Source organism: Aethalodelphis obliquidens, unplaced genomic scaffold, assembly GCF_003676395.1.
Source record: "Aethalodelphis obliquidens isolate GAN/ISIS:26980383/991018 unplaced genomic scaffold, ASM367639v1 scaffold47, whole genome shotgun sequence".
NCBI classification, from domain to species: Eukaryota; Metazoa; Chordata; class Mammalia; order Artiodactyla; family Delphinidae; genus Aethalodelphis; species Aethalodelphis obliquidens.
In genome coordinates, this window is record NW_020837991.1 from 1,432,086 (window position 1) to 1,453,504 (window position 21,419).

Here is a 21,419-nt window from a genome sequence, read left to right on the forward strand (position 1 = left end):
TTAATTAATTAATTTATTTATTTATTTATTTTTTTGGCTGTGTTGGGTCTTCGTTGCTCTGCACAGGCTTTCTCTAGTTGTGGCGAGCGGGGGTTACTCTTTGTTGTGGTGCACGGGCTTCTCATTGCGGTGACTTCTCTTGTTGCAGAACACAGATTCTAGGCAACAGGCTTCAGTAGTTGTGGCACGTGGGCTCAGTAGTTGTGGCTTGTGGGCTCTAGAGCACAGGCTCAGCAGTTGTGGCACAAGGGCTTAGTTGCTACATGGCATATGGGATCTTCCTGGACCAGGGCTTGAACCCGTGTCCCCTGTATTGGCAGGTGGGTTCTTAACCACTGCATCACTAGGGAAGCCCCCTGCCCTGTTCAGATTTAGTATGTAGGTCTGGCCTATTTTATTGGCTGCAGTTCCAATGACAGTTTAGTTTTCTGAGCTTTCGCAATGCTATTCTGATTTGCTTCATTCTTCTGCTTGAGCTCTCCCTTGATCCCTATTAGTGCTGCCCTGGGCTTCCTGGCATTGTTAGGTGAGTGTGGGAATCCCAACCCATAGAACAGAGAGCACTTCCCCTGGCTGTTCTCCAGCTACCCAGTGCCAGTGGGCTTCTCACTCTATCTCTGCCATTGCCATTGGTAGAAAGAAGTGCCTACCTGGGACATCTTCTGCCCCTGGGAAGGGCTGAAGCCATGGGGTCTGGGAGGTTCTCTGCTGTTGGGTGGGGGATTGGAAGATACCAGAGCTGTGTTGCTTTCTGGTGCTGGGTAGAGGACCAGAAGACACCAGGACTGTTGACACCACCTGCGCAGGCAGAGGGTACACCTGCTCCTGGCAGTTGTGTGGCAGGGGGTGGTTTGGCTTGCCCAGGTTCTGCTGTTGACAGATTGGCCTGTTCTTGCTGATAGTTGAGGGATGGGGAGGTCATGGCTTGGCATACCTGGGATCTTTTGTGGCTACTGTTGTAGGCAAGTCAGGACACTGCTGCCACTGGGGATAGATTTTCCTGCTAAGACCCTGCTGGGCTTTCCCTTCCTGAAACTTTGGACAGAGAGTGTCCTGTGTTTTCTTAGATTCTGGATTTTTCTATTTGGCATCCATTAATTATAGGACCAAACTAATGGCCAAAGTTGTATACACCTTCCCTAAGATCCAGAGCCCATGCTCTGGACCACCTCCTTATCAAACTCTCACGTACTAAGCCAATATTCTCCCTGCCCTAAATCACCTCAGGGCCAACCACTATCCCAGAGCCTGCTGTAATTATTCAAACTTGCCAGTCCTAAGCTGTTTATTTTGTCCTGTTTTTCTCTCAGAAACCTCAATAAAGGCTCTAGCCTAGGCATTCCCCTTGCTCCTTCTGCCTCCTGACCAACACTGGTGCTTCCCCATGTGGCCCTCTGTGGCATGGTGTGCCTCTTTCTCTTGGAAGCTGTACATAATCTAAATCTTCTTTCAATGGCATTAGCCTCTCTGTGCCATCACTCAGTCACCTCCATAAACATACAAATGAAGCAGAGCAAACTTTTCTCCTTCTCTTCCTTCATCCTTCTCTCCTCCCCATCTCCCTCCCTCCCTTCTTTCCTTCCTTTCTTTCTGCCTGTTGATGGTTCCAGGTTCCCAGCCCAGAATATTTGGGAGATAAAAAGAAAACTCAGGAACAAACTCTAGACCTTATTTAAACCTTGTGACTTAGCAGACCTCCTTTGGCCCTACTCTAGCAGGGGATGGAGAGATCCACCTCACTACTGCCAGGCGGGGTTGGGAGTCCTGGTTCCCCACTGTTGAGATCAAAGCTGTCACCTGAAGAGAAACAAGCACTATACACTCTTGAGGTGACACCTATAGCTATGAATATTGGAAATCAATCAGTATGCAAATATCGGTTGAGATTATTCTGCATATCAGGACTTGCAACTAAGCACTATGGGGAAGGTAGAAGGCCCTTTCTACTGGAGCTGAAGGTCTATTTGAATTATTAACAACAGAATTACCTATAATTCATATTACATAAAAGGAATCAAATTTTTTCCAAATATTTTAAAATTATAAAATGGTAATGTAACCAACTTGATGTGACAGTTTTGAAGAAGAAATAATTTTGACTGTAACAAAAATGTTGTTTCTTTGGTATATTTCATTTCAGGGTTTTTTTGTTTGTTAGTTTGTATTTTTTTAATGATTTATAATCATATAATACATAAAATTCTAGCCTGCATTATTATATATTTCTTCTACTATTCAATAGCCTTTATTAATTAAATTTTTATGGCTGTGTAATTTTCCATTGAGTGCATATTGTTTAATTTGATTAGCCATTTTCCTATTGTTGAACACAAATTATTTCCCTTTTTAAGTTTTCTAAATAGCACTTCCATGAACATGTCGCATTGCAGAATCTTTCCTTAAGGTAGAATCTCTCAAGTGAGATTACTCAGTCAAAGTATGACCCTTTTGATCGCTTCTTACACATAATTTTAGTGTTCATTGTAGATATTCCCTGACGCAACTCTTACTGGTGCTGTAATAGTGATTTTCTATTTTCACCATTCCTTCCACATTTATTAATTGGAATTTTTCTGCAAGGAAGAGCTTGCTCTTCTCCCCTGATATTCAGTCACTTATTCACATCAATATGGGCTTATGGGTAATTATTCTATCCTTTGGGTTATAATTCAATAATATAGTTATTTATTTTGTTACTCAGATTGTTCCAAATTGGGGAGAATTGGCTTCTTAATAATAGCAATATTACTTAATATTAAGTAATTACATTAAGTAATATTAAATCTTGAAATCCATAAACACCATATTCTCTTTATTTATTCAGGTCTTCTTTGATTTCTTTCACCCGTGCTGATTAAAAAGCCATGCTGATGAAATACCAGTATATAGATCCTGAATATATTTCATTAGATTTATAGCTAGGGATATAATTTTTGGCTACTATTGTAAATGCAGTTTTTTAATTTCATATTCTAATTGCTCACCCCTAGTGTATAGAAATGCAATTTATTTTGTTTCTTGATCTTATATCTTACCACCTTGCTAAACTCACCTATTAATTCTAGGAGGTTTCTTTTTTAATTTCTTTGGGATTTTCTATATAGAAAATTACACATAGACTGTTCAGTTTCTTCCGTTTTAATCTGCATTCCTTTTATTTCTTTTTATTGTCTTATTACACTGGCTAAGATTTCAACATTCAGTGTTGACTAGGTGTGGTGAGAGAAAGCATCCTGCCTTGCTGAGGTCTTAGGGAGAAAGCACTCAGGTTTTAACACTAAGTATGTTTTTTGTAGTTAACCTTTATCAGGTTAAGAACGTTCTCTCTATTCCTGGTTTGCACTCTTCATTCCTTTGTGTAGATCCAGGTTTCAGTCTGCTATCATATTCCATCTGCCTGAAGAACTTTTACCATTGCTTATACAGTGGGTCTGCTGGAAATTAATTCCCTTGGTTTCAGTTAGTCTGAGAAAGTCTTATTCATATTTGAAAGATTCTTTTGCTGAATATATTTTTTTCTTTCAGCTGCTTAAATATGTCACTCCATTGTCTCCTGGCTTGCATGGTTTCTGATAAAATTTTTGCTTTAATGCTTATCTTTTTTTTCTCTGTGTATTGTTTCTTTTTACTTTAGCTGTTTTCAAGATTTTCTTTTTGACTTTTGTTTTCAACAGTTTGAGTATGATATGCCTAAGTGTGAACTTTTTTTCTTTTGTGTTTATCCTTTTTGAACTGTATGGATCTGTGGTTTTAATATCTATGGCTAATATGGGGAAATTATTGGACTTACTGCTTCAAGTATTTCTTCTGGCCTATTCTCTCTCTCTTCTCCTTCTAAGATTCCAATTATGCCTATGTTAGATCACTTGATACTGGCCTTGAATGTCTGGGTTTCCGCTCTCCCTGCAGATGCCTGTCTTTCTGCATATTTTGGGACCAGTAGTTTGCTCTGCAACCTTAGCTCTGTGATGGCTCCATAATAGTTATGAATGTGAGACTAATTTGGCTTTTTCATTATAAGGGTAGAGTGATGCTCCTTTGAACTCACTTTCATATCAGGGCAGAAGGTGCAGTCAGAATGCAGTTTTTAAGATGCTAATCTACTCGTGTGCCTTCCTTTACAAATGAGGATGGTTAGGTGCAGAAAGAGGACGTAAGCCACCTAAAGTCACCCAGGATGTCAGTGGCAATAGTTTGTCACAACTGCAAATTCTCATCACAAGGAGAGTCACTGATTTTTTTTAACCCCTCAAAGTTGTGATTAAATGCCCTCTTCCCACTGGGGAGGGAATCTGGGCTACTTTCTCACAACTTGGGTTACTCAGTGGTGCAAGAGTTTGGGGGCCCACCTGTCCTTGAGACACCAGAGCATAATAGAGAAGAAAACTGAATGACTATGGTAACTTTCTGACTGGCCTCACAGCAGCCAGGGTGACTTTAAAGACATTCCGCATCATGGTACTCCCTGTTTAAAACTCTTTATTAGTTTCCTCTTTGAACTCAGAACAAAATCCAACTCCTCAACCCACCTACGAGACCCACAGTACCGGCCTTTGCCTCTTTTTCCCCTCACCATGAGGTCACAGTGGCCCACTCTTTTGGTTCCCTCGAGCCGAGGTGTCTGGACCTCAGAGTCTTCACACAAGCCTGTCCCCCAGTCTGGAATGTTCTCTTCCCCACCCATTCCCAGGGCTGGCCCTGCTCAGCTTAATCATTAAGGGTGACTCTGCTTAATCACCTCCTGCAGAGCCCTTCCCTAACCTCTTGGGCTTTCTCACTTCCTAGCCCACCTCTCAACTTGTAGTTACACATGCATGTGTCCTTGTTTGGTGTTTGTGTGTGTCATGGGGGCAGTGACGACGTCTGCTTGGTTCCCTGGGCACCTCCAGCCTTTGATATTATTAAATGACACTGATGAGTACAACGCAATGTGTTAAATGATAAGAAAGAGGTGTGGTAGCAAAGACTTGACTTAGAAAAAATGGAGAGCCCTGAGGACCAGTGTTTGCGACTTGGCCCCGTGGTGGCCTTACTCACTCATCAACTCCCCATTTCACACTTCTCCCCCTGGTGCCCATGAAACGTCATCGCTCACATCACAGCTCAAATGTACACCCTTTGAGACCCTCCTCACCCTGAAATTACTCATTTGCCTATGTGTGGACAGTTCTTGTTTGTACCATTGCACCCTTGCTAGTTGTGTAGTGCTTGTTCCCTTGTTAGTTCACAGCTGCTCTGATAGGAGGGCCTTTGTTTTGTGTGTCTTTTATTGATGCAGTTTCTGGCCCGTAGTAGTTCCTAGTAAACGGCAACTTAAGCAACCCTGAATCCAGAATTTGGCAAACGCATCCGTGCTCTCACAGAAAAATCAGACAAAGCAGCAGATAACTACAGGACCTTTGAAAATAGTTTCTGGTGTATGTGGAAATCCAGGCTGAGAGTACAGAATTGGGGCTACTTAAGGGGAAAGGCCACTTGGGATTCTAGAAATATTCTTAAATAAACATAATAGTAATACTCCCAGGATCATATTGTAACTCATATTGACTGCCTGAAAGGACTTCCAGGTAGAAGTCCTGTCACCTTGTCTAACAAATGGGTGAGAAGTATGTACTTTAGGTGCAATGAGGTAGAGACTGCCTGAGTCCTTGGACAGTGTAGGGAATAATACATCCTCCTTGGACCCTTGTCAGTGTGAATAATTGACCTGGAAACCCGCATCTTTCAAAGAGTGAAAGATAAACCTGATTAGCTCAGGTTCAAATGTCAGACTTTTGTGAGGAGTGAGGTTTGCTAAGTGAGAGAATGTGACTGTGGGTAACACGGAAACTTGCTCCGAAACTAAGGCAAGAAAAAAACTTCTGGATACCTCTGACCTCCTCAACTTTCCTCTGGTTCTGCTTTAGCCTCTCCCCACCCCACACCGTGTAACTGTCACTGCCCTATGTTTCTTTATTCACCTGACAAACATTTACTGGAAAAATCTTACCATTCGTGTGCCATGCCCTGAGCTATGCCCTGGAGGGATCACAGTGCCTCCTGAACCACCAGAAGACGACCTTGAGGACAGTCACCCCTCTCGCCAGAGGCTTCAAAGGAACTGCAGTTTAATTCCAATTATTTGAGTGAGTTTCCTAAAGAAAACAAAAAATCAAACCCACAAAACCCACAAAAACAGCAACAAAAACTTCTCAAGTAGAATAATAAAATATTTCATTTCTGTATTAAAATATTCTCACACAAATTGGAAAACTCAAAACAAGAAGATACTGTATCTGTTGGCACAGTTCTAGTGCACACAATAATTGGAAGACGTGCATGTAAATCTGAATGTACCTTTGAATATCACATTTGGGAAAATGTCCTGTGGATATAAAATGCTTATATGCTCACAGCCACAGAGTTATAATAATCATCGTTGCAGTGGTGATTCTGTATAGGTCTAGATTTCTCCAATATTTTCTTTGTGTTTACTCTGTACCAAGCCTCTGCTAGATACTATGGGGGATAACAAGACATATGATAGCAAGATATATAATTTCTGTCCCCAAGGTATTTGTGAGCAAGCTGGTGTAAACAGAACTGACAGAATGGGGTGTTTAGTCTCCATGGTTAACATGAGGTGGTCAATATATCTTACAGTTTAGGAGAATATTTAGAATTTTCAGAGGGCTCTGATATCCTTACTTCATCTTCCCCAAAATCTAGTAAGATAAGCACACTTGGTGTTGTGGAGCCATTGACAGAAATGTAGACTAAGGCAAGAGAGAAAAACAGACCTCTGCCCCTAGAGAAGCCCAGGTCCTTTTTCTAGAAGGCGTCATGGTTATGTGTTACACGGGCCTCCTGTTCATGCCACGCTGCTACACACTCGCACTGTCAGACAATCACTTGGGGCACAGTCAAGGTGTCAGTAGGGCCATGCTCCTTCCTGGAGACTCTAGGGGGGGAATTTTCATTTCTTTTTTTGTTGTGATAACATTTGAGATCTAATCTCTTAGAGGAGAATCCATTTACTTGCTTTTTCCAGCTTCTGGAAGCTGCCCACATTGCTTGGTTTGTAGCCCCTCCTTGGGTCACTCTGATTTCTGCTTCCCTCATCACATCTCCTTTCCTGACTCTCCTGCCTCGGTGTTTCTCTTATAAGGATTCTTGTGATTACATTGGGCCCACCCAGATAATCCAGGATAATCTCCTCAAGATTTTTAACATAATCATATCTGCAAAGTCCCTCTTGCCCTAGGCCTTCATAGCCTCCAGAAGAGATTAGAACATGGACATCCTTCAGTGAAAAGGGGCATTATTCTGTCTACCACAGTCTAGAAGAAATGACAGGAAAAAGTTAGTGACTTTAGGTTGCAAAGTTTTTAAAATTAGACACACACAAAAAACATGATCTGAAAAAAAGAAATCCATGCATTGGGTTTCATCACAATTAAAACCTTTTGCTTTTAAAAAACATTGTTAATAAAAAGGCAAGCTGCAGGCTGGACGAAGCTATTTGCAAAACATATATCCAACAAAAGACTTGTATCTAGGATATATAAAGAATTCTTACAACTCAATAAGAACACAACCCAGTATTTTTTAGTGGGCAAAAAACCTGAACTGACACTTCACAGAGAAGATGTACAGATAGAAAAAAGCATACAAAAAGATGCTCAACATCATATGTCATTAGGGAAATGCAAATTAAGACCACAATGTGATACTGCTTCACACATACTAGGATGGCTAAAATTAACAAAACTGACGATAGCAGAGGTGGGTAAGGGAGTGGAACATCTGGACTGTCATATATTGCTGGGGGTGGTGTAAAAGGGGATGGAGAACAGTTTGCAGTTTCTTAAGAAATTAAACATATACCCCTACCATATGGCCCAGTCATTCCAGTCCTCAGTATTGACTCAAGAGAAATGAAGCACATGTCTGTACAGAATTGTACAGCATTATTTGAAAAGCCAAAAACTGGGAACAACTCAAATGTCCCTCAGCAGGTGAGTGGACACTACTTAGCAATAAAACCAGTTATTGACACATGCAACATAGATGAATCTCAAAATAATTGTGCTGAGTGAAAAAAGCCGGACAAAAAATACATACTGTATGATTCCATTTATATGGAATTCTAGAAAATACAAATTAATCTATAGTAGCAGAAAGCAGATAAAGATAGCCTGGGGATGGAGGGGAGATGAGAGGGAGGGATTATAAAGAAGCATGAGGGAACTTTTGGAAGCAAGACAAATGTTCACTATCTTGCTCGTGGTCATGGTTTCACAGATGTATGACGGTTTCACACAAACTTTAACTGTACACTTGAAATATGTGCAGTTACTTATGTCAATTATACCTCAATAAGGTTGTAGAAAAGATAGTGAAAGGGAGGGAAGGAAGGAGGGGACAGAAGGAGGAGAGAAGAAAGAAAGGAAGGCAGTGTCAACTTAGAAAAATGCATAAGGTCAGAGCTGTGAGCTAAGTTTCATTTGGGGCAAAATGAGGACTATAGCCCGGGAGCAGTTTCTCAGAGCTCTACATTCCTTTAAACATACGCTCTTAAACAAACCACGGTTGAGTTCACATTAAAAAAAAAAAAAAAAAAGGAAATTCCCAGGGGAAAAAAAGGGGGGGTGGAGCTAAAAACAATGAACTACGGTGATAGATAGAAACCCAAATAAATGCTCGCTGGTTAAACTCTCTGGTTAAGTAATTGAAATGTTGGATCTTGAAAACCCAGCTATATGTTAGTTATGAAAAACACACCTAAGGAACATAGAAAGACTGGAAAAAAAAGAATGGAAAAATATATACTAGGCAAATACTAACGCAAAGAAAGTTGATGTAGGTTTATTAGAGAAGACAGCCTTGAAAGTAGAAACTTTTATTAGGGATAAAGAGAGTTACTAAGAAATAATAAAAAGAGCCAGAACTTGTTTATGCACCTACTAACATAACACTGAAACGTGTCAATTGAAAGATGACAGAATTAAAAGAGGAAATTGACAAACGCAGCACTACAGGGGGTGATTTCAACGTACTTAATAGCAAATGAAAAACTAGTCAAATTATGAGGATTTGACAAGGATTTAACACTGAACAAGCTTGATGAGCTATTATTAAATCCTGAATGAACAAGCAGCGAATACACGATCTTTTCAAACACCCATGGAACACTTATGAAACAGTGTTACAGAACCAGGTCCGTTTTGCCGTCTGCCAGCAAGCCAAAACGCTGACGGGAGGTTTGCAGCAGAAGACTGGTTTTTTTTTTTGTTTTTTGGGGGGGGGGGTTTTGGGGAGGTCGGCTCTCCTTTTTTCCTTTTATTGTATAGGAAGGCCACACCTTGCTTTTCTTTTCCTCAGTTTAGGTGTTTTTTGTTTTTTTTCTTCAAAAAACCCTTCCTTTTTTTTTTTTTTTTTTTTTTTTTTGCTGTACGCGGCCTCTCACTGCTGTGGCCTCTCCTGTTGCGGAGCACAGGCTCCGGACGCGCAGGCTCAGCGGCCATGGCTCACGGGCCCAGCCGCTCCGCGGCATGTGGGATCTTCCCGGACCGGGGCACGAACCCGTGTCCCCTGCACCGGCAGGCGGACTCTCAACCACTGCGCCACCAGGAAAGCCCTAAGAGACTGTTTATTCGTTTATTTTGTCAGGCAGCCAAGCGTGAAGACTGCAGACCAAATCTCAAATCCGCCTCCCGAAAGCTGGCCTCGGGGTATTTAGGGGCTAAAGAATACAGCGTGGGGAAAGGTGATTGGGAAAAGGTGTGATAATCGCAGCTCTGTGCAGCCATAACTAAGCTGCCCGCCTCTGCAGATTCAAAAGGTCACTGAGCGGACACTGGAGCAGGTCCCGTTGAAGGGTCGGGGTCCCATGCAGTCTTAACCAGCTCAGCTTCAACTAGACAGCTGACTCTGCAAAACAACCAGGCAAACATCTTACTGTTTAGGCTTATTGCCACTGGGAGGAAATGCAAGTCTTTTGTAGAAACAATTAAAATGACTTTGATTAATGAAGGCAGATTACAAGTGACACGGATTTAACTAATGATTACCCGTGGTTTCAACAGGAGCTTGTACTGTGCCATAAAGCCAGTTTCAACTAATCTCAAAGAATCATACAGACCACTCTCTGATTACAATGTAATTCAATAGAAATCAGAAACAAAAAGATAACCAAAACCTACTTCTAAATAAATTATGGGTCAGAGAGCAAATCATAATGGAAGTTAGAAAAACAATAGAACTGCAAGATAATGCAAATACCACCTATTAAAACGAATGGCTTGCAACTGAATTTGTATTTAGAAGGGATATGTCTTGTCATCAAATACTAATGTTTTTTAAAGACTGAATGGGAGATGAGGAAGTGTGGAGATAAAATGTAAATTGTATTACTGAGGAGTTTGAAAAGGGAAGACGATGGGGTGCTCTGGGGGATGGGGGCAGGAATTCTGATGGAGAGAGGTTTGTTGCCCGGTGACTGAAGGTGAGGGAAGAAGTGAAAGTCAGGAGGGTTGGGGGCAGGGTGCTGGAGCCCATTTGGCCCATTTGTTCACACCATTCTCAACTCCCTAATGTATTGTCTGGAACCACTTCATCCCTCTGTGCAAACACCCGCTGCGTGCAGCTCTCTGTTTCTTACAGGAGAAAGTCCAAACACCTTGCCCTAGTGTCTGAAGCCTCACAAAATTATAGAGATAAGACAATTAGGAAGTGCCAGGCCTGTGACAAAATAAAGAGAGCTTTTCTGCTTAAAAACATTCAAATCTGACCCACCCCTAACCCCAGAAATAACTCTGAGCTTCAGCAAAAAGAACACTTTTGCCTGTAGATTCAACCCCCAGACCATCCCTGAGGGATAACCGTGAAATTATATGGATTTGTGCTGAGAAATTACGTACTTGAGAATTACTCCTGAAACAGCTCAGGGGGCAAAAAAAAACTTTCTTCATAAGATTTAGAATCTAATATTCAACCAAATCAAATGCTTTTTTAAAAAAGATACTCTTCATATTCAGCATTTAAACACTTTAAGGAATATTAAAGCTGGATTTCCAGTGATCTTGCACAGACTATACCAATTTTGTAATCTGAGAGAGTTTAGAGGGGTCCCCCCAACCCCGTCCCCATCAAAGGCTTTTTATTTTCATTGAAACAGAGTGAGACCTCTTGCCAGCATACCTGGAAGTCAAAGAAAGGCTTGACTCTCATCAAGACCGAGGCAGGGAGTACAGTTCCTTTAACTGGCAGTGTCCTGGGTCACCATGCTGAGCAGGGGGTGGGGTCAGGAGTGAGACCTCTGACATCTTGGCGTAGTCAATGTCCAGATCATTGGTCATTTGGAATTTGGGACTTTGGAATTCTCTGGGCCTGAAACGTGAATATTGATGCCCATATGAGTCTGTGAGGTGACATCGAGCTATGACAGAGCTGAGGAAACGCTCTATGGTCAAGGGGTCCCTTCCCAGTTTAATAACAGGTTGGCGAGGTGAGGGAACGGAGGTGCTCTTGACGGCAGGAGTTACTGAGCAGAAGCAGAAGTCTCTGTAGGCCAGAGACTCTTGTTCCTGCCGCAGTGAGGGGCCTGCCACCTGGGAGTTGGACCACGGGAGCACATGCCTGCAGTGGACTTGGGGGAGACCAGGGCTTCCCTAATTCCTCCCTCTTCTTGGATATCACGTGGCCACCACACAGCCCTGCTTTCCAAATGGTTTGACTTTTAATGTTTCCTTTCCTATTCCCAGCTCCTTTCTGCTTTGCGACATATTCGAAACTATAGTATCATATTATTTCCGATTTTCTGAATCTACCCTGTAGCTTAAATACCTCACACATCACATGCTTTGGTGTTTGTCTGCTTTTCTCCTTTTAGGTAAAGAGGATTAAAAGCAATTTTATTTTGAGAAACCTCTAATGACAAGTCCTCAGAATCTGTGCTTGGGAAGGGCTGGTTGAGTGAACAGCCTCTGTACCAAGTTTGTGCGACGGAGCCTTAGCTAGACGCAGGGCCAAGTGGTTGTCCTACTCCAGGACTGGGGAATCTTTGGAGCGTCTGAGAACTGAATGCTGGGTACAGTGTTATCACAAAGTTCAAGGTGTTGTTGTATGTATAATACATGCTACAACCAAGATACATGGATGAGTCTCTAGAGTATTATGCTGAGAGAAAGAAGCCAGCCCCCAAAGAGTACATGCTGCATGTTCTGGTCATCTGAAACTAGAAAAGGCAAATCTAGACTGTGTGGCAGAAACAGGGCACAGGGAGGAAGAGGGTCTCGGGTGGCCTCGGCCTGCAGAGGCTTGAAGCGGGCTTTCTGTTCCCCGCCAGAGTTTGAGGTCAGGCCGCAGCTGTGAGAGCGCTGAATCCTAGCCACTAGACCACCAGGGACCAGTGGCCAGTGACAAGGCCCTGGCCCGTCAGCTGTGTAGAAATGCATTTCCACATAGAGACGGAAAGTAGTGAAGCAAGTGAAGTGTTTATTAGGAGGAAAAAGGGTACGTGTGGATAGACACACGGGCGGGCTCAGAGAGAAAGTCACGCCCTCATGGTAGTTTGAGTCAATTTTATGGGGCATTTCTTCCAGGTTTCCTTTGGCCAGTCATCTTGCTTTGCCTGATTCTGAGTCTGTATTTGGTACATCTCAGGGTCCTCCCATGAGTGTGGGCACATCTCTTAGCCAAGGTGGATTCTAGCGAAGAGGCCTGTGGGAAGGTTGACATCACCTACTATGGGGTGGCGCCCCCTCCCTTTTTGACCCCCAAGGAGCCTTTCTGCACATGTGTAGTCGGGAAGGTCTCTTTGAGAACGAGGAATATATGGGTTTTTTTAATCTCTTATCTGGGCAGGGTCCAGCCTCCTCTCTCGCTCTGCTGTTATGGAGTTTCTGTCCACAGGGAAGAAACCTCAGCTATTGAGCCTGGGGCCCATCTATCTTCTGCCTCAAGATGAGGAGGGACTGGGGAGGGTCAGGGACTTCTTTGGGAAAAGGAAATAGGATTTTTATCATGGTGGTAGTTACATGGGTGTATACATTTGTCAAAATGCTCAGAACTGTACACTTTTTTTTTTTTTTTTTTTTTTTGGCTGCATCGGGTCTTAGTTGCAGCACGCGGGACCTCCGTTGAGGCATGTGGGATCTTTTTCGTTGTGATGCACGGGCTCTTCGTTGCAGCACGTGGGCTTCTCTCTAGTTGTGGCCTGTGGGTTTTCCCTCCTCTAGTTGTGGCACGTGGACTCCTGAGCATGTGGGCACGCAGGCTCTTGAGGTGCGCAAGCTCAGTAGTTGTGGCATGTGGGCTGTTGCCCTGCGGCATGTGGGATCTTAGTTCCCTGACCAGGAATCGAACCCATGTCCACTGCCTTGTAAGGCAGATTCTTTACCACTGGACCACCAGGGAAGTCCCCAGATCTATACACTTTAAATGGATGCATATAAATGATATTATAACAAGTTGATTGAAAAATGTGTAATGAGAGAATGAAACTCTGCAAATACTCGCACAAGTTCTCTCCTTTTCCTCCTGTTCTCAAAGCTGTCTTGGGCATTTATAACATCCCAAAATATGGTTGCAATTTCAATAATTCTTGTGTGTGGGTTTTTTTTCTTTCTTTCTTTTGGCTGCAGCAAACCTAACTCAGAAAACACTTCTAAGTGTAAGAGCCTTGACTTTAACTGGTTACATAACAACAAACAGAACACAAAGCAAGCGTATATTCATTTGCTCTTTCTTGCTGAAAACATTAGGCACAGATATGCTTCTCACCATGACTCAGACAACAGTTCGTACTTAAACTGCACATGCTCATTCCGCCTATTCTGATTTTTAATAGGGTTGCTTTAACTATGTGCTACACTTTCTCCCTACTGTTTGGGTTTGGCTCCATCTCTTCTTTTCTGTGCTAATAAAAGGTAGCTCTTGGGCTTCCCTGGTGGCGCAGCGGTTGAGAGTCCGCCTGCCGATGCAGGGGACGCGGGTTTGTGCCCCGGTCCGGGAAGATCCCACGTGCCGTGGAGCGGCTGGGCCCGTGAGCCATGGCCGCTGAGCCTGCGCGTCCAGAGCTTGTGCTCCGCAACGGGAGAGGCCACAACAGTGAGAGGCCCGTGTACGGCCAAAAAAAAAAGGTACCTCTTCATATTTACCACTCTCTTCCTACAGGCGGTGACTGTACAAGGCCTCAGGGGGTCCTCTGGTTTTTCTCTTCACATGGGGAACAAATGAAACATTTCTGAACCTTCTTCCTTCTGACAAAGGCAGGTGCAGTGTACGTGTGTGCAGATGTCCTCAGGCCTTGTCTGTGACTCCTCTCTTCTTGCTCTTCCAGACTCCAGAGCCAAGTGTACACCTGCCAGGTGAAGGTGAGATTGAAGACAAGGAGCTCCCCCCTTCTCCCGCAGAACCAGAGGAACAGGGACGGAGCCGGGAAACAGACCACGGTGATTTTGAGACACTGTCCCACCAGAGTGAAAGTCAATCAGACACAAAAATTGACCCCTTTGAAAGTGCTTCCGACACAGAGCCCCTGCCTGGTGACCTCCTAGGGGGAATCTGCCTCACTCCAGATGGTACCTCTGAGGACAGAGAAGCACGCGGGGGATGCCGTGACACCCCAGCATCCAGAACCCTTCAGGAGCAGCATTCAACTGGTGTCCCTGGGCTTGACCCAGAAGAGGAACTAGATCTGTACCTTGACTTCAAGGAAGAGTCCTGCAAAAGTGGGGTACGAGCCTTTGCTGCAGTTGCTGGAGAAGTGAGGGCTGTGCCCCTTTGGGAGGATGTGGCCAGCCCGGAGCAAGCGTCACTGCTGGCAGGGACTGCTGACCACACACAGGGCTGTGCACAGGGGCCCACGGGCAGCCGCAGCCTCCCACCAGCGAAGGCGGTGACTGTACAAGACCTCAGGGGGGCCTCTGGTTTTTCTCTTCAGAAATCCAGGTCTGAGAGTTACCTGGGCATCCCAGCGGTCTGGCCCTTTCTTCTCTGGTGCTGTGAACAGGGCCGGAGCTGGCCGAATATCCAGAACAGGGACAGGGGAACCCAGCTGCCTCTCACAGCCCCTCCGGGAGCCAGGACAGGGCAGGGAAGGACTCCGGGCCCCGCGCCGAACACAGGCTTGCTCTGCTCCCAGCCCGGCTTTGATGCCACCTGCCAGCTTCCTTTAGGGACGTCATGCCTCCTACATGCCAAGCTTTGCCAGAGCGCCCCAGAAAAGACCGATGACAAGGGCAAGGCATTCCCAAGGCACTGCTGTCGGCACACGACAACGCTGAACAGGGCCCATTCCATAGCAGAGTTTCCCTTAAGATACTCTGAGGGTCCTCTAGGGCAGAACTTTGTGAAGTTTGGGAGCCATCTGAAGGAAGAGACAGAAGCAGAACGGGCTCCAAGAACACAACACCCTCTTTACCCTGTTCCCACCCAACTGTTTCATTTGCTTCCTGCTTCCCCAAGGAAGGCTCCTGGTTTGGAGGATCAGTGTGAACCCAGCGCTCTTAGCTGGAAAAGGGCCTCTCAGGACACGCCCTCTGAAAGTCTCTGGCTGGAAAACCCGTCAGGACAGGAGTCTAGGTCCCGCCCAGTCTCTTCATGCCTTACTTCAGAGTTGGTGAGCTGCAACGCAGAGGAAGTGCTGGTACCAGCCGAGGGCAAGTTGGGACACGGCCCAGAAAGCAGAACAGAGGAACCCCTGAGCGCTGGCCTGGCACCAAATGCTGAAGACGTGAGTGATAAACAGAAGCACCTTCAGGACATTTCTGTTGAGGCAGGAAACCAAACCAGTAATTACACATCAAAGTATATCCTCAGTGAGAAAAGAAAGCCACCTGCTAGGGCCAAGTTCCCACATCATCCCAGCAATAGCAGGTCACAGGTGTGGAACAAAGACTGGGGGGTTTGCTCTGGAGTAAGCAATCGCTCAGATGCTCCAGAGACCACCCTGAAGTCAAGCACGACAGACACTTCAAAGGAAGCAGAAGACGTGATGGTTCCAGACCCCAACTTCACGAAAAATGCCTCGCAGGGTTTTTCAGGAGTCGCAGCTGTCGCCGTGTCTCACTGCCCCTGTGGGGGTGAGGAGTGTGACCAGGGGCACGAGGGTGGTTCCACGCCCTTGGCAGAGGGCCTCCTGCTAGAGCCCAAAGCAGACACGTCTTCTATGGGCACGCTCGTCATTGTCGCTGTTGAGCAGAAAGGGCTGCAGGCCACCAGGAGGAAAGTGGGTCCTCTTCCAGAAACACAGTCCTGTGAGTTTCTGGAGGAAAGACCAGGGTCTCCCTGCAGTGCTGGAGCGATCCCATGTGTGGTTTCCCGGCCTGGGAAACCACAAACTTACGGCAATGAGTGTGAGCTGCCAGCAGCCCTCGGACTGCGAGGTGAAGACGAGGCTCTTCGGCAGGTGGCCCCAGCCGCAGAGCTTGGGACAGTTCTGATCCCCCAAGCGGCTTCGGAAGAGAGGCCCCCGGGCGGGGAAGAGACGTCTTCCCAAGGGCGCGCCGCAGGGGGCCTTCTGAGCACAGGGGCGCCTGCGGAAGAGAACCCGCCCGGGGCCAGCCAGAGTTCCGGGACCCGGGCGGCCAGGGAAGAAGCTACTGGGGCGCCCGGGGCCCAGGGCCCCGAGAACACGCTAGAAGTGCGCGCAGCAGAGGGCGGTGCGGACAAGCGGCCCGGCGCCCAAGCCCCTGCCCGCACCCGTGCGCTCCGGCTGCCCGGACCGCCCCGCCGGCTCCGCCAGGCTTCTCGGGAGCCCGGGAGGCGGTTGGCGTTTCCCAAGGTGACCTCCTTACGGAAAGGCAAGCCCTCGGCCGCCGAGAGCCCGGGAGGGGGCCGCCCTGGGGGTTCTAACTGCCTGGAGGAGCTGTGCACGGACAGTCTGCCCCCGGTGGCCAGCAGGCAGAGCGCGTCGGGCCGGGTCGGGACTCCACGCTGCGCGCACGCCAGCGCCTCTCCCGAGATGGGCTTCCAGGACGCAGGCCGAGGGCTCGCAGGGCTGACGGAAGGGGGCCACGTGGAGACGCGTGGGGACCTCGGTAGCAAAAGACAGTCCTCAGAAAGCTGCGACGCCAAGAGACTCAAAACCCCAGAGAAAAGGCTCAGCGCGAGGTTGGCCTCAGCTCACAAGACCCTTGCAAATTTTTTTGAGTCAAGAGTTTTGGAAAAAGAGAACACTGGTGAATGTTTTCCAGGTTCTTTCAAGGACCAGAAGAAAAAGAGCAGGCTGCACCAGACCTCCTGGCGCACAGTTCTGAAAAGCAAAGATGCTGAGGGCCCCAAAAGGCCCTCCTTAGTGAGTCTGGTTCCAGGACCGGAGATCTTGAATCCCCCCAGACCTTCCCCACTAGGCACCAGTAGCCACCGCGAGGAACAGGCAGAGGACAAAGAGAGCTGCTACGTTTTTAGAGATCACTGGACACTCCCACATTCCCCCACACCTTTGTCATCCAGCAGTTTGGTCTCTTCAGATAACAGGAGAAAAAGTGAACCAACTATTAAATGTACAAGCACTCAGGAAAGTGGTAAATACCTACCTTCAGGTAACTTTCCTGAAAAGTCTTGGCCTTTGTCACCCACCAGTCCTGGGAGGCAGCAGGCTGGGATCAGCCACACCCTTCCCTCCAGCTCCACCTGTTGCCTGGTATATGGAAGCCAAGGTGTGCCCTGTAAGCCCCTGAGCCCCAAGCCCCAGAGCCCCAGGCCTGGTGCCCAGCGGGTGGATTTCCACTACCCTGGCAGGGGCAGGGCCATCTCAGCGGTTTCTCTTGGAAGCTCCAGCCATGTGGATAGCAGCTCAGAGGCCCCTGGAAGCCCCAAGGCCTGGACAAGCCTCCTACTTTCTCTGCAGGCACTAGACCAGGGTGAGAAGGAAGAGAGCAGGAAAAGAGGCCAGCATCCCTGTGGCCTGAGCACAGCACCCTCGCTTAAGGACCTCCTTGGGAGTGAGGTGAGTTATCTGTGACTCACACCAACCTGTTTATTTACCTTCTAAGGCAGGAGAAGGAGGGGACCACACATGACATTTCCCTAAGTGAGGGGAGAGGAGGGAAAGGAAGGCCATTCTGCCTTCCATGGAGACCGTCCCACTAACACACATGAATGCCCCACCTGAATCAACCCAGCCGGACCAGTTTCTTGGAATTTGCCAAACAAGTGGGAATTGGCATTTCATTGTAATCTTGTGTGGTCTCTTTTTTCCCTGTGTAATTCAAGCTACCTGAATTCCCGTTTGTATCAACTGCCTGTTCATAGTCTTTGGCCATTTTGTATCAGGTGACTGAGGCAGGCTTTCTTACGTCAACCTTCATCCTTCCCCGCTGTGAAATTTAAAAAAGAAATTTCCCCACGTTGTTTTCTAGTATATTTATGGGTTTATTTTTTAAATCTAAACCTGATCCAGTTGAATTTGTTTCAGTGTAAGGAGAGAGATTATTGGTGCTTCTGAAATTCCTGGTAAAAGAAAAGGGTCTCTCCCCCAAAGCAAAGGCATCCACCGACGACAGGGAACAGGCTGGTGGGTCAGGCACAAGAAAGGGTATACCAGCTTGGGATTTCTCACGAGTCAGGCTGCCCTCGGAAGGAGGTACCTTTGGGGAAATTCCGGAAAGAGTAGTCTTGGGACTGTGGAAGCAAACCTCCCTTTTCCCTGTCCACTCCTGAAACCATGTGCCCTCTCCCCTTTGCTTCTTTAGACAAATAGGTGTAGTGTCTCCCACGTGCCCAGCGCTGTGCTGGTGTGGAAGAGCCTCAGGTTCAGCGTTAGCCTCCGACCAGGGCTAAGTGCAGGCGCCCTGCGCGCTGCCTCCCGGGTCCTGGCGAGGCCCCACCTTTGGCGAGCTGGCCACTCTGCCTGCGGCAGGTGTCAGCCACCCAGCTGTGCCGAGGTCTCCCTCTCCCCTGAGCTCAGGCTCTCTAGCCTTCCTACGGGTTCTGATGCGCATGCATACGAGGCCTTCTCTCTCATAAGATTCGAAAGAGAAAGAGGAATAGGAACGAACGTTTATCCAGCGCTAGCTTCGTGCCTGGTCCTTTCCTGGCCCCTTTTCAATCAGCTCACTGCTTGCTAAACACAGCAGGCTGTCCGGGTGTTTGCTGAAGCCCCCGTACCTGCTCCTCTCATAGACGACACCTCCTGAGCACAGGGACAACCTGTGGGCTGCAACCAACAGGCGTGGGGCACTCACTCCGGCCTCCAGGCCCTGTGCGGGCTGCTTAGGAGGAAGCGAGCTGGGAGAGGTGGGAGTTCACAGGGTGTGTTCCCAACACACTGGAATTAGGCATTAGACATTCAAAGGTGATCACTACCGGCTGAAATTACGTCACTTTATTCAACATATGTCCTCATCGGTAAAGAGTTAAACATTAACTTTCAAGCATTTTTTTCCTTGTTGTGTTACTTATTTTTTTAAATTTTTATTAGTAAAGTTAAAAACAAAGTCAATACAGATGTAGAAGAGAAAAGGTAACAAAGTCTCCCAATCCCGTTTCACAGAAGGCAATAACGTCAGCAGTCCATGTGTGTGATCTGCATTATCTCCACACATACACAGGATTGTAAGGGGGATTTGGGAAGAGAGGGTTACACGGTGGGATCATACCCACGTATTACTCTGTAACTATCTTGTTTACTTTAATAATACGGCATGGGCTTCCCTGGTGGCGCAGTGGTTGAGAATCTGCCTGCCAATGCAGGGGACATGGGTTCGAGTCCTGGTCTGGGAAGATCCCACATGCCGCGGAGCAACTTAGCCCCGTGAGCCACAATTACTGAGCCTGCGTGTCTGGAGCCTGTGCTCTGCAACAAGAGAGGCCGTGATAGTGAGAAGCCCGTGCACCGCGATGAAGAGTGGCCCCCACTCGCCACAACTGAAGAAAGCCCTCGTGCAGAAACGAGGACCCAATGCAGCCATGAATGAATAAATAAATAAATAAAAATTACAAAAATAATAATAATACAGCAAATACAGTCCTCCAGGGGTTTTATATACATTGTTCCCTAGTTGAAAGTCACATGCTATTTCATAGTATGGCTATATAGTATTTTAGTTAACTATTTTTTTATTGATTAACATTGAGGTAATTTCTAGTTTGGGGCCATTGTAAGTAATGCTGCAACACATCCTTGATCAGATGTCCGGAGGTATTGATGCTTTTATTTCTGAAGGATGTAAAAGAGGGATTGCACAATCAAAGGGTACATGTGTTTTTTGTTTTTTAAATTAATTAATTAATGTATGGCTGCGTTGGGTCTTTGTTGCTGCGCGCAGGTTTTCCCTAGTTGCGGAGAGTGCGGGCTACTCTTCGTTGCAGTGCGTGGGTTTCTCATTGCGGTGGCTTCTCTTGTTGCGGTGCACGGGCTTCAGTAGTTGTGGCACACGGGCTCAGTAGTTGTGGCTCATGGGCTCTAGAGCACAGGCTCAGTAGTTGTGGTGCACAGGCTTAGTTGCTCTGCAGCATGTGAGATCTCCCCGGACGAGGGATTGAACCCGTGTCCCCTGCATTGGCAGGTGGATTCTCAACCACTGTGCCACCAGGGAAGTCCCAAAGAGTACATGTGTTTTTAATTTGAATAGATTTCAGGTTACTTTCTGAAATGATTGTGACCATTAACAGATAGCAGGATACAAGAGTGCCCACTTCCTGACATTTCTCCAACTTAGCTGCTCATTGCTCCTTTTAATGTTTGATTATCTGAAATACATAGAGAACTTGATTGAAAAATAAAGACATTATAGTGTTAGTTCACTCAGAGTAAAAGCAAGTAGTAGAAAAAGATTATTAGGACCTAAATAATATAATCATAAAACTGACTTAACAGTGCTATACATACAAATGTATATGTGTATATATGTACACAGTGGAAAACAACATTCCCTTGAGATTGTCCCTGTGTTCAGGAGGTGTTGTCTATGGGAGGATCAGGTGCAGAGGGTTTCAGCAAACACCTGGACAGCCTGCTGTGTTTAGCAAGCAGTGAGGTGATTGTAAACTGCCCAGGAAAGGGTCAGGCATGAAGCAGGTACTGGATCAATGTTCATTCCTATTCCTCTTTCTATTTCAAATCTCACAGGAGGAGTGAGAAGGCCTCTTATGCTTGTGCATCAGAACACGTACAAAGGAAAGAGAGCAGCCGATACATGAACACAGGAAGGGAAGGTGGGGAAAGCTCTGAAACGTTTGCTCTAGGTGAAGCACTGGGCAGTAATGGACAGAAACTGAACTCAGAGCTAGGGCTGAGCCTCCATCTAGTGGCTGCTCCTGGGAGAGCAGGCTATGATTGCAGGAGCAGTTTGCAAGGAATTCAGCGGTGTTCCCATTTCTTCCTTCCACAATGCTCTTGAGAAGCAAGAGTTCTTTTATTCCAAAACAACCATTCGTAACATTTTGTTAAATTTACTTCCAGATTTCACTCTATAAACAAATTTTATATA

The 21,419-nt window shown here is 46.3% G+C and overlaps 1 protein-coding gene and 1 pseudogene across 1 annotated transcript in view; one reads left to right on the plus strand and one right to left on the minus strand.

Annotated features, from left to right (window-relative positions):
- The window catches only part of LOC113607246 (glycine N-phenylacetyltransferase pseudogene), a 61,239-nt pseudogene extending 49,900 nt beyond the window's left edge, over positions 1 to 11,339 (minus strand).
- The window catches only part of LOC113607273 (uncharacterized), a 253,782-nt gene that overhangs the window by 95,594 nt on the left and 136,769 nt on the right, over positions 1 to 21,419 (plus strand). The window contains 1 exon segment of the mRNA XM_027082476.1: positions 14,324 to 17,935. Within this exon segment, the coding sequence (XP_026938277.1) occupies positions 14,324 to 17,935 (3,612 nt within the window).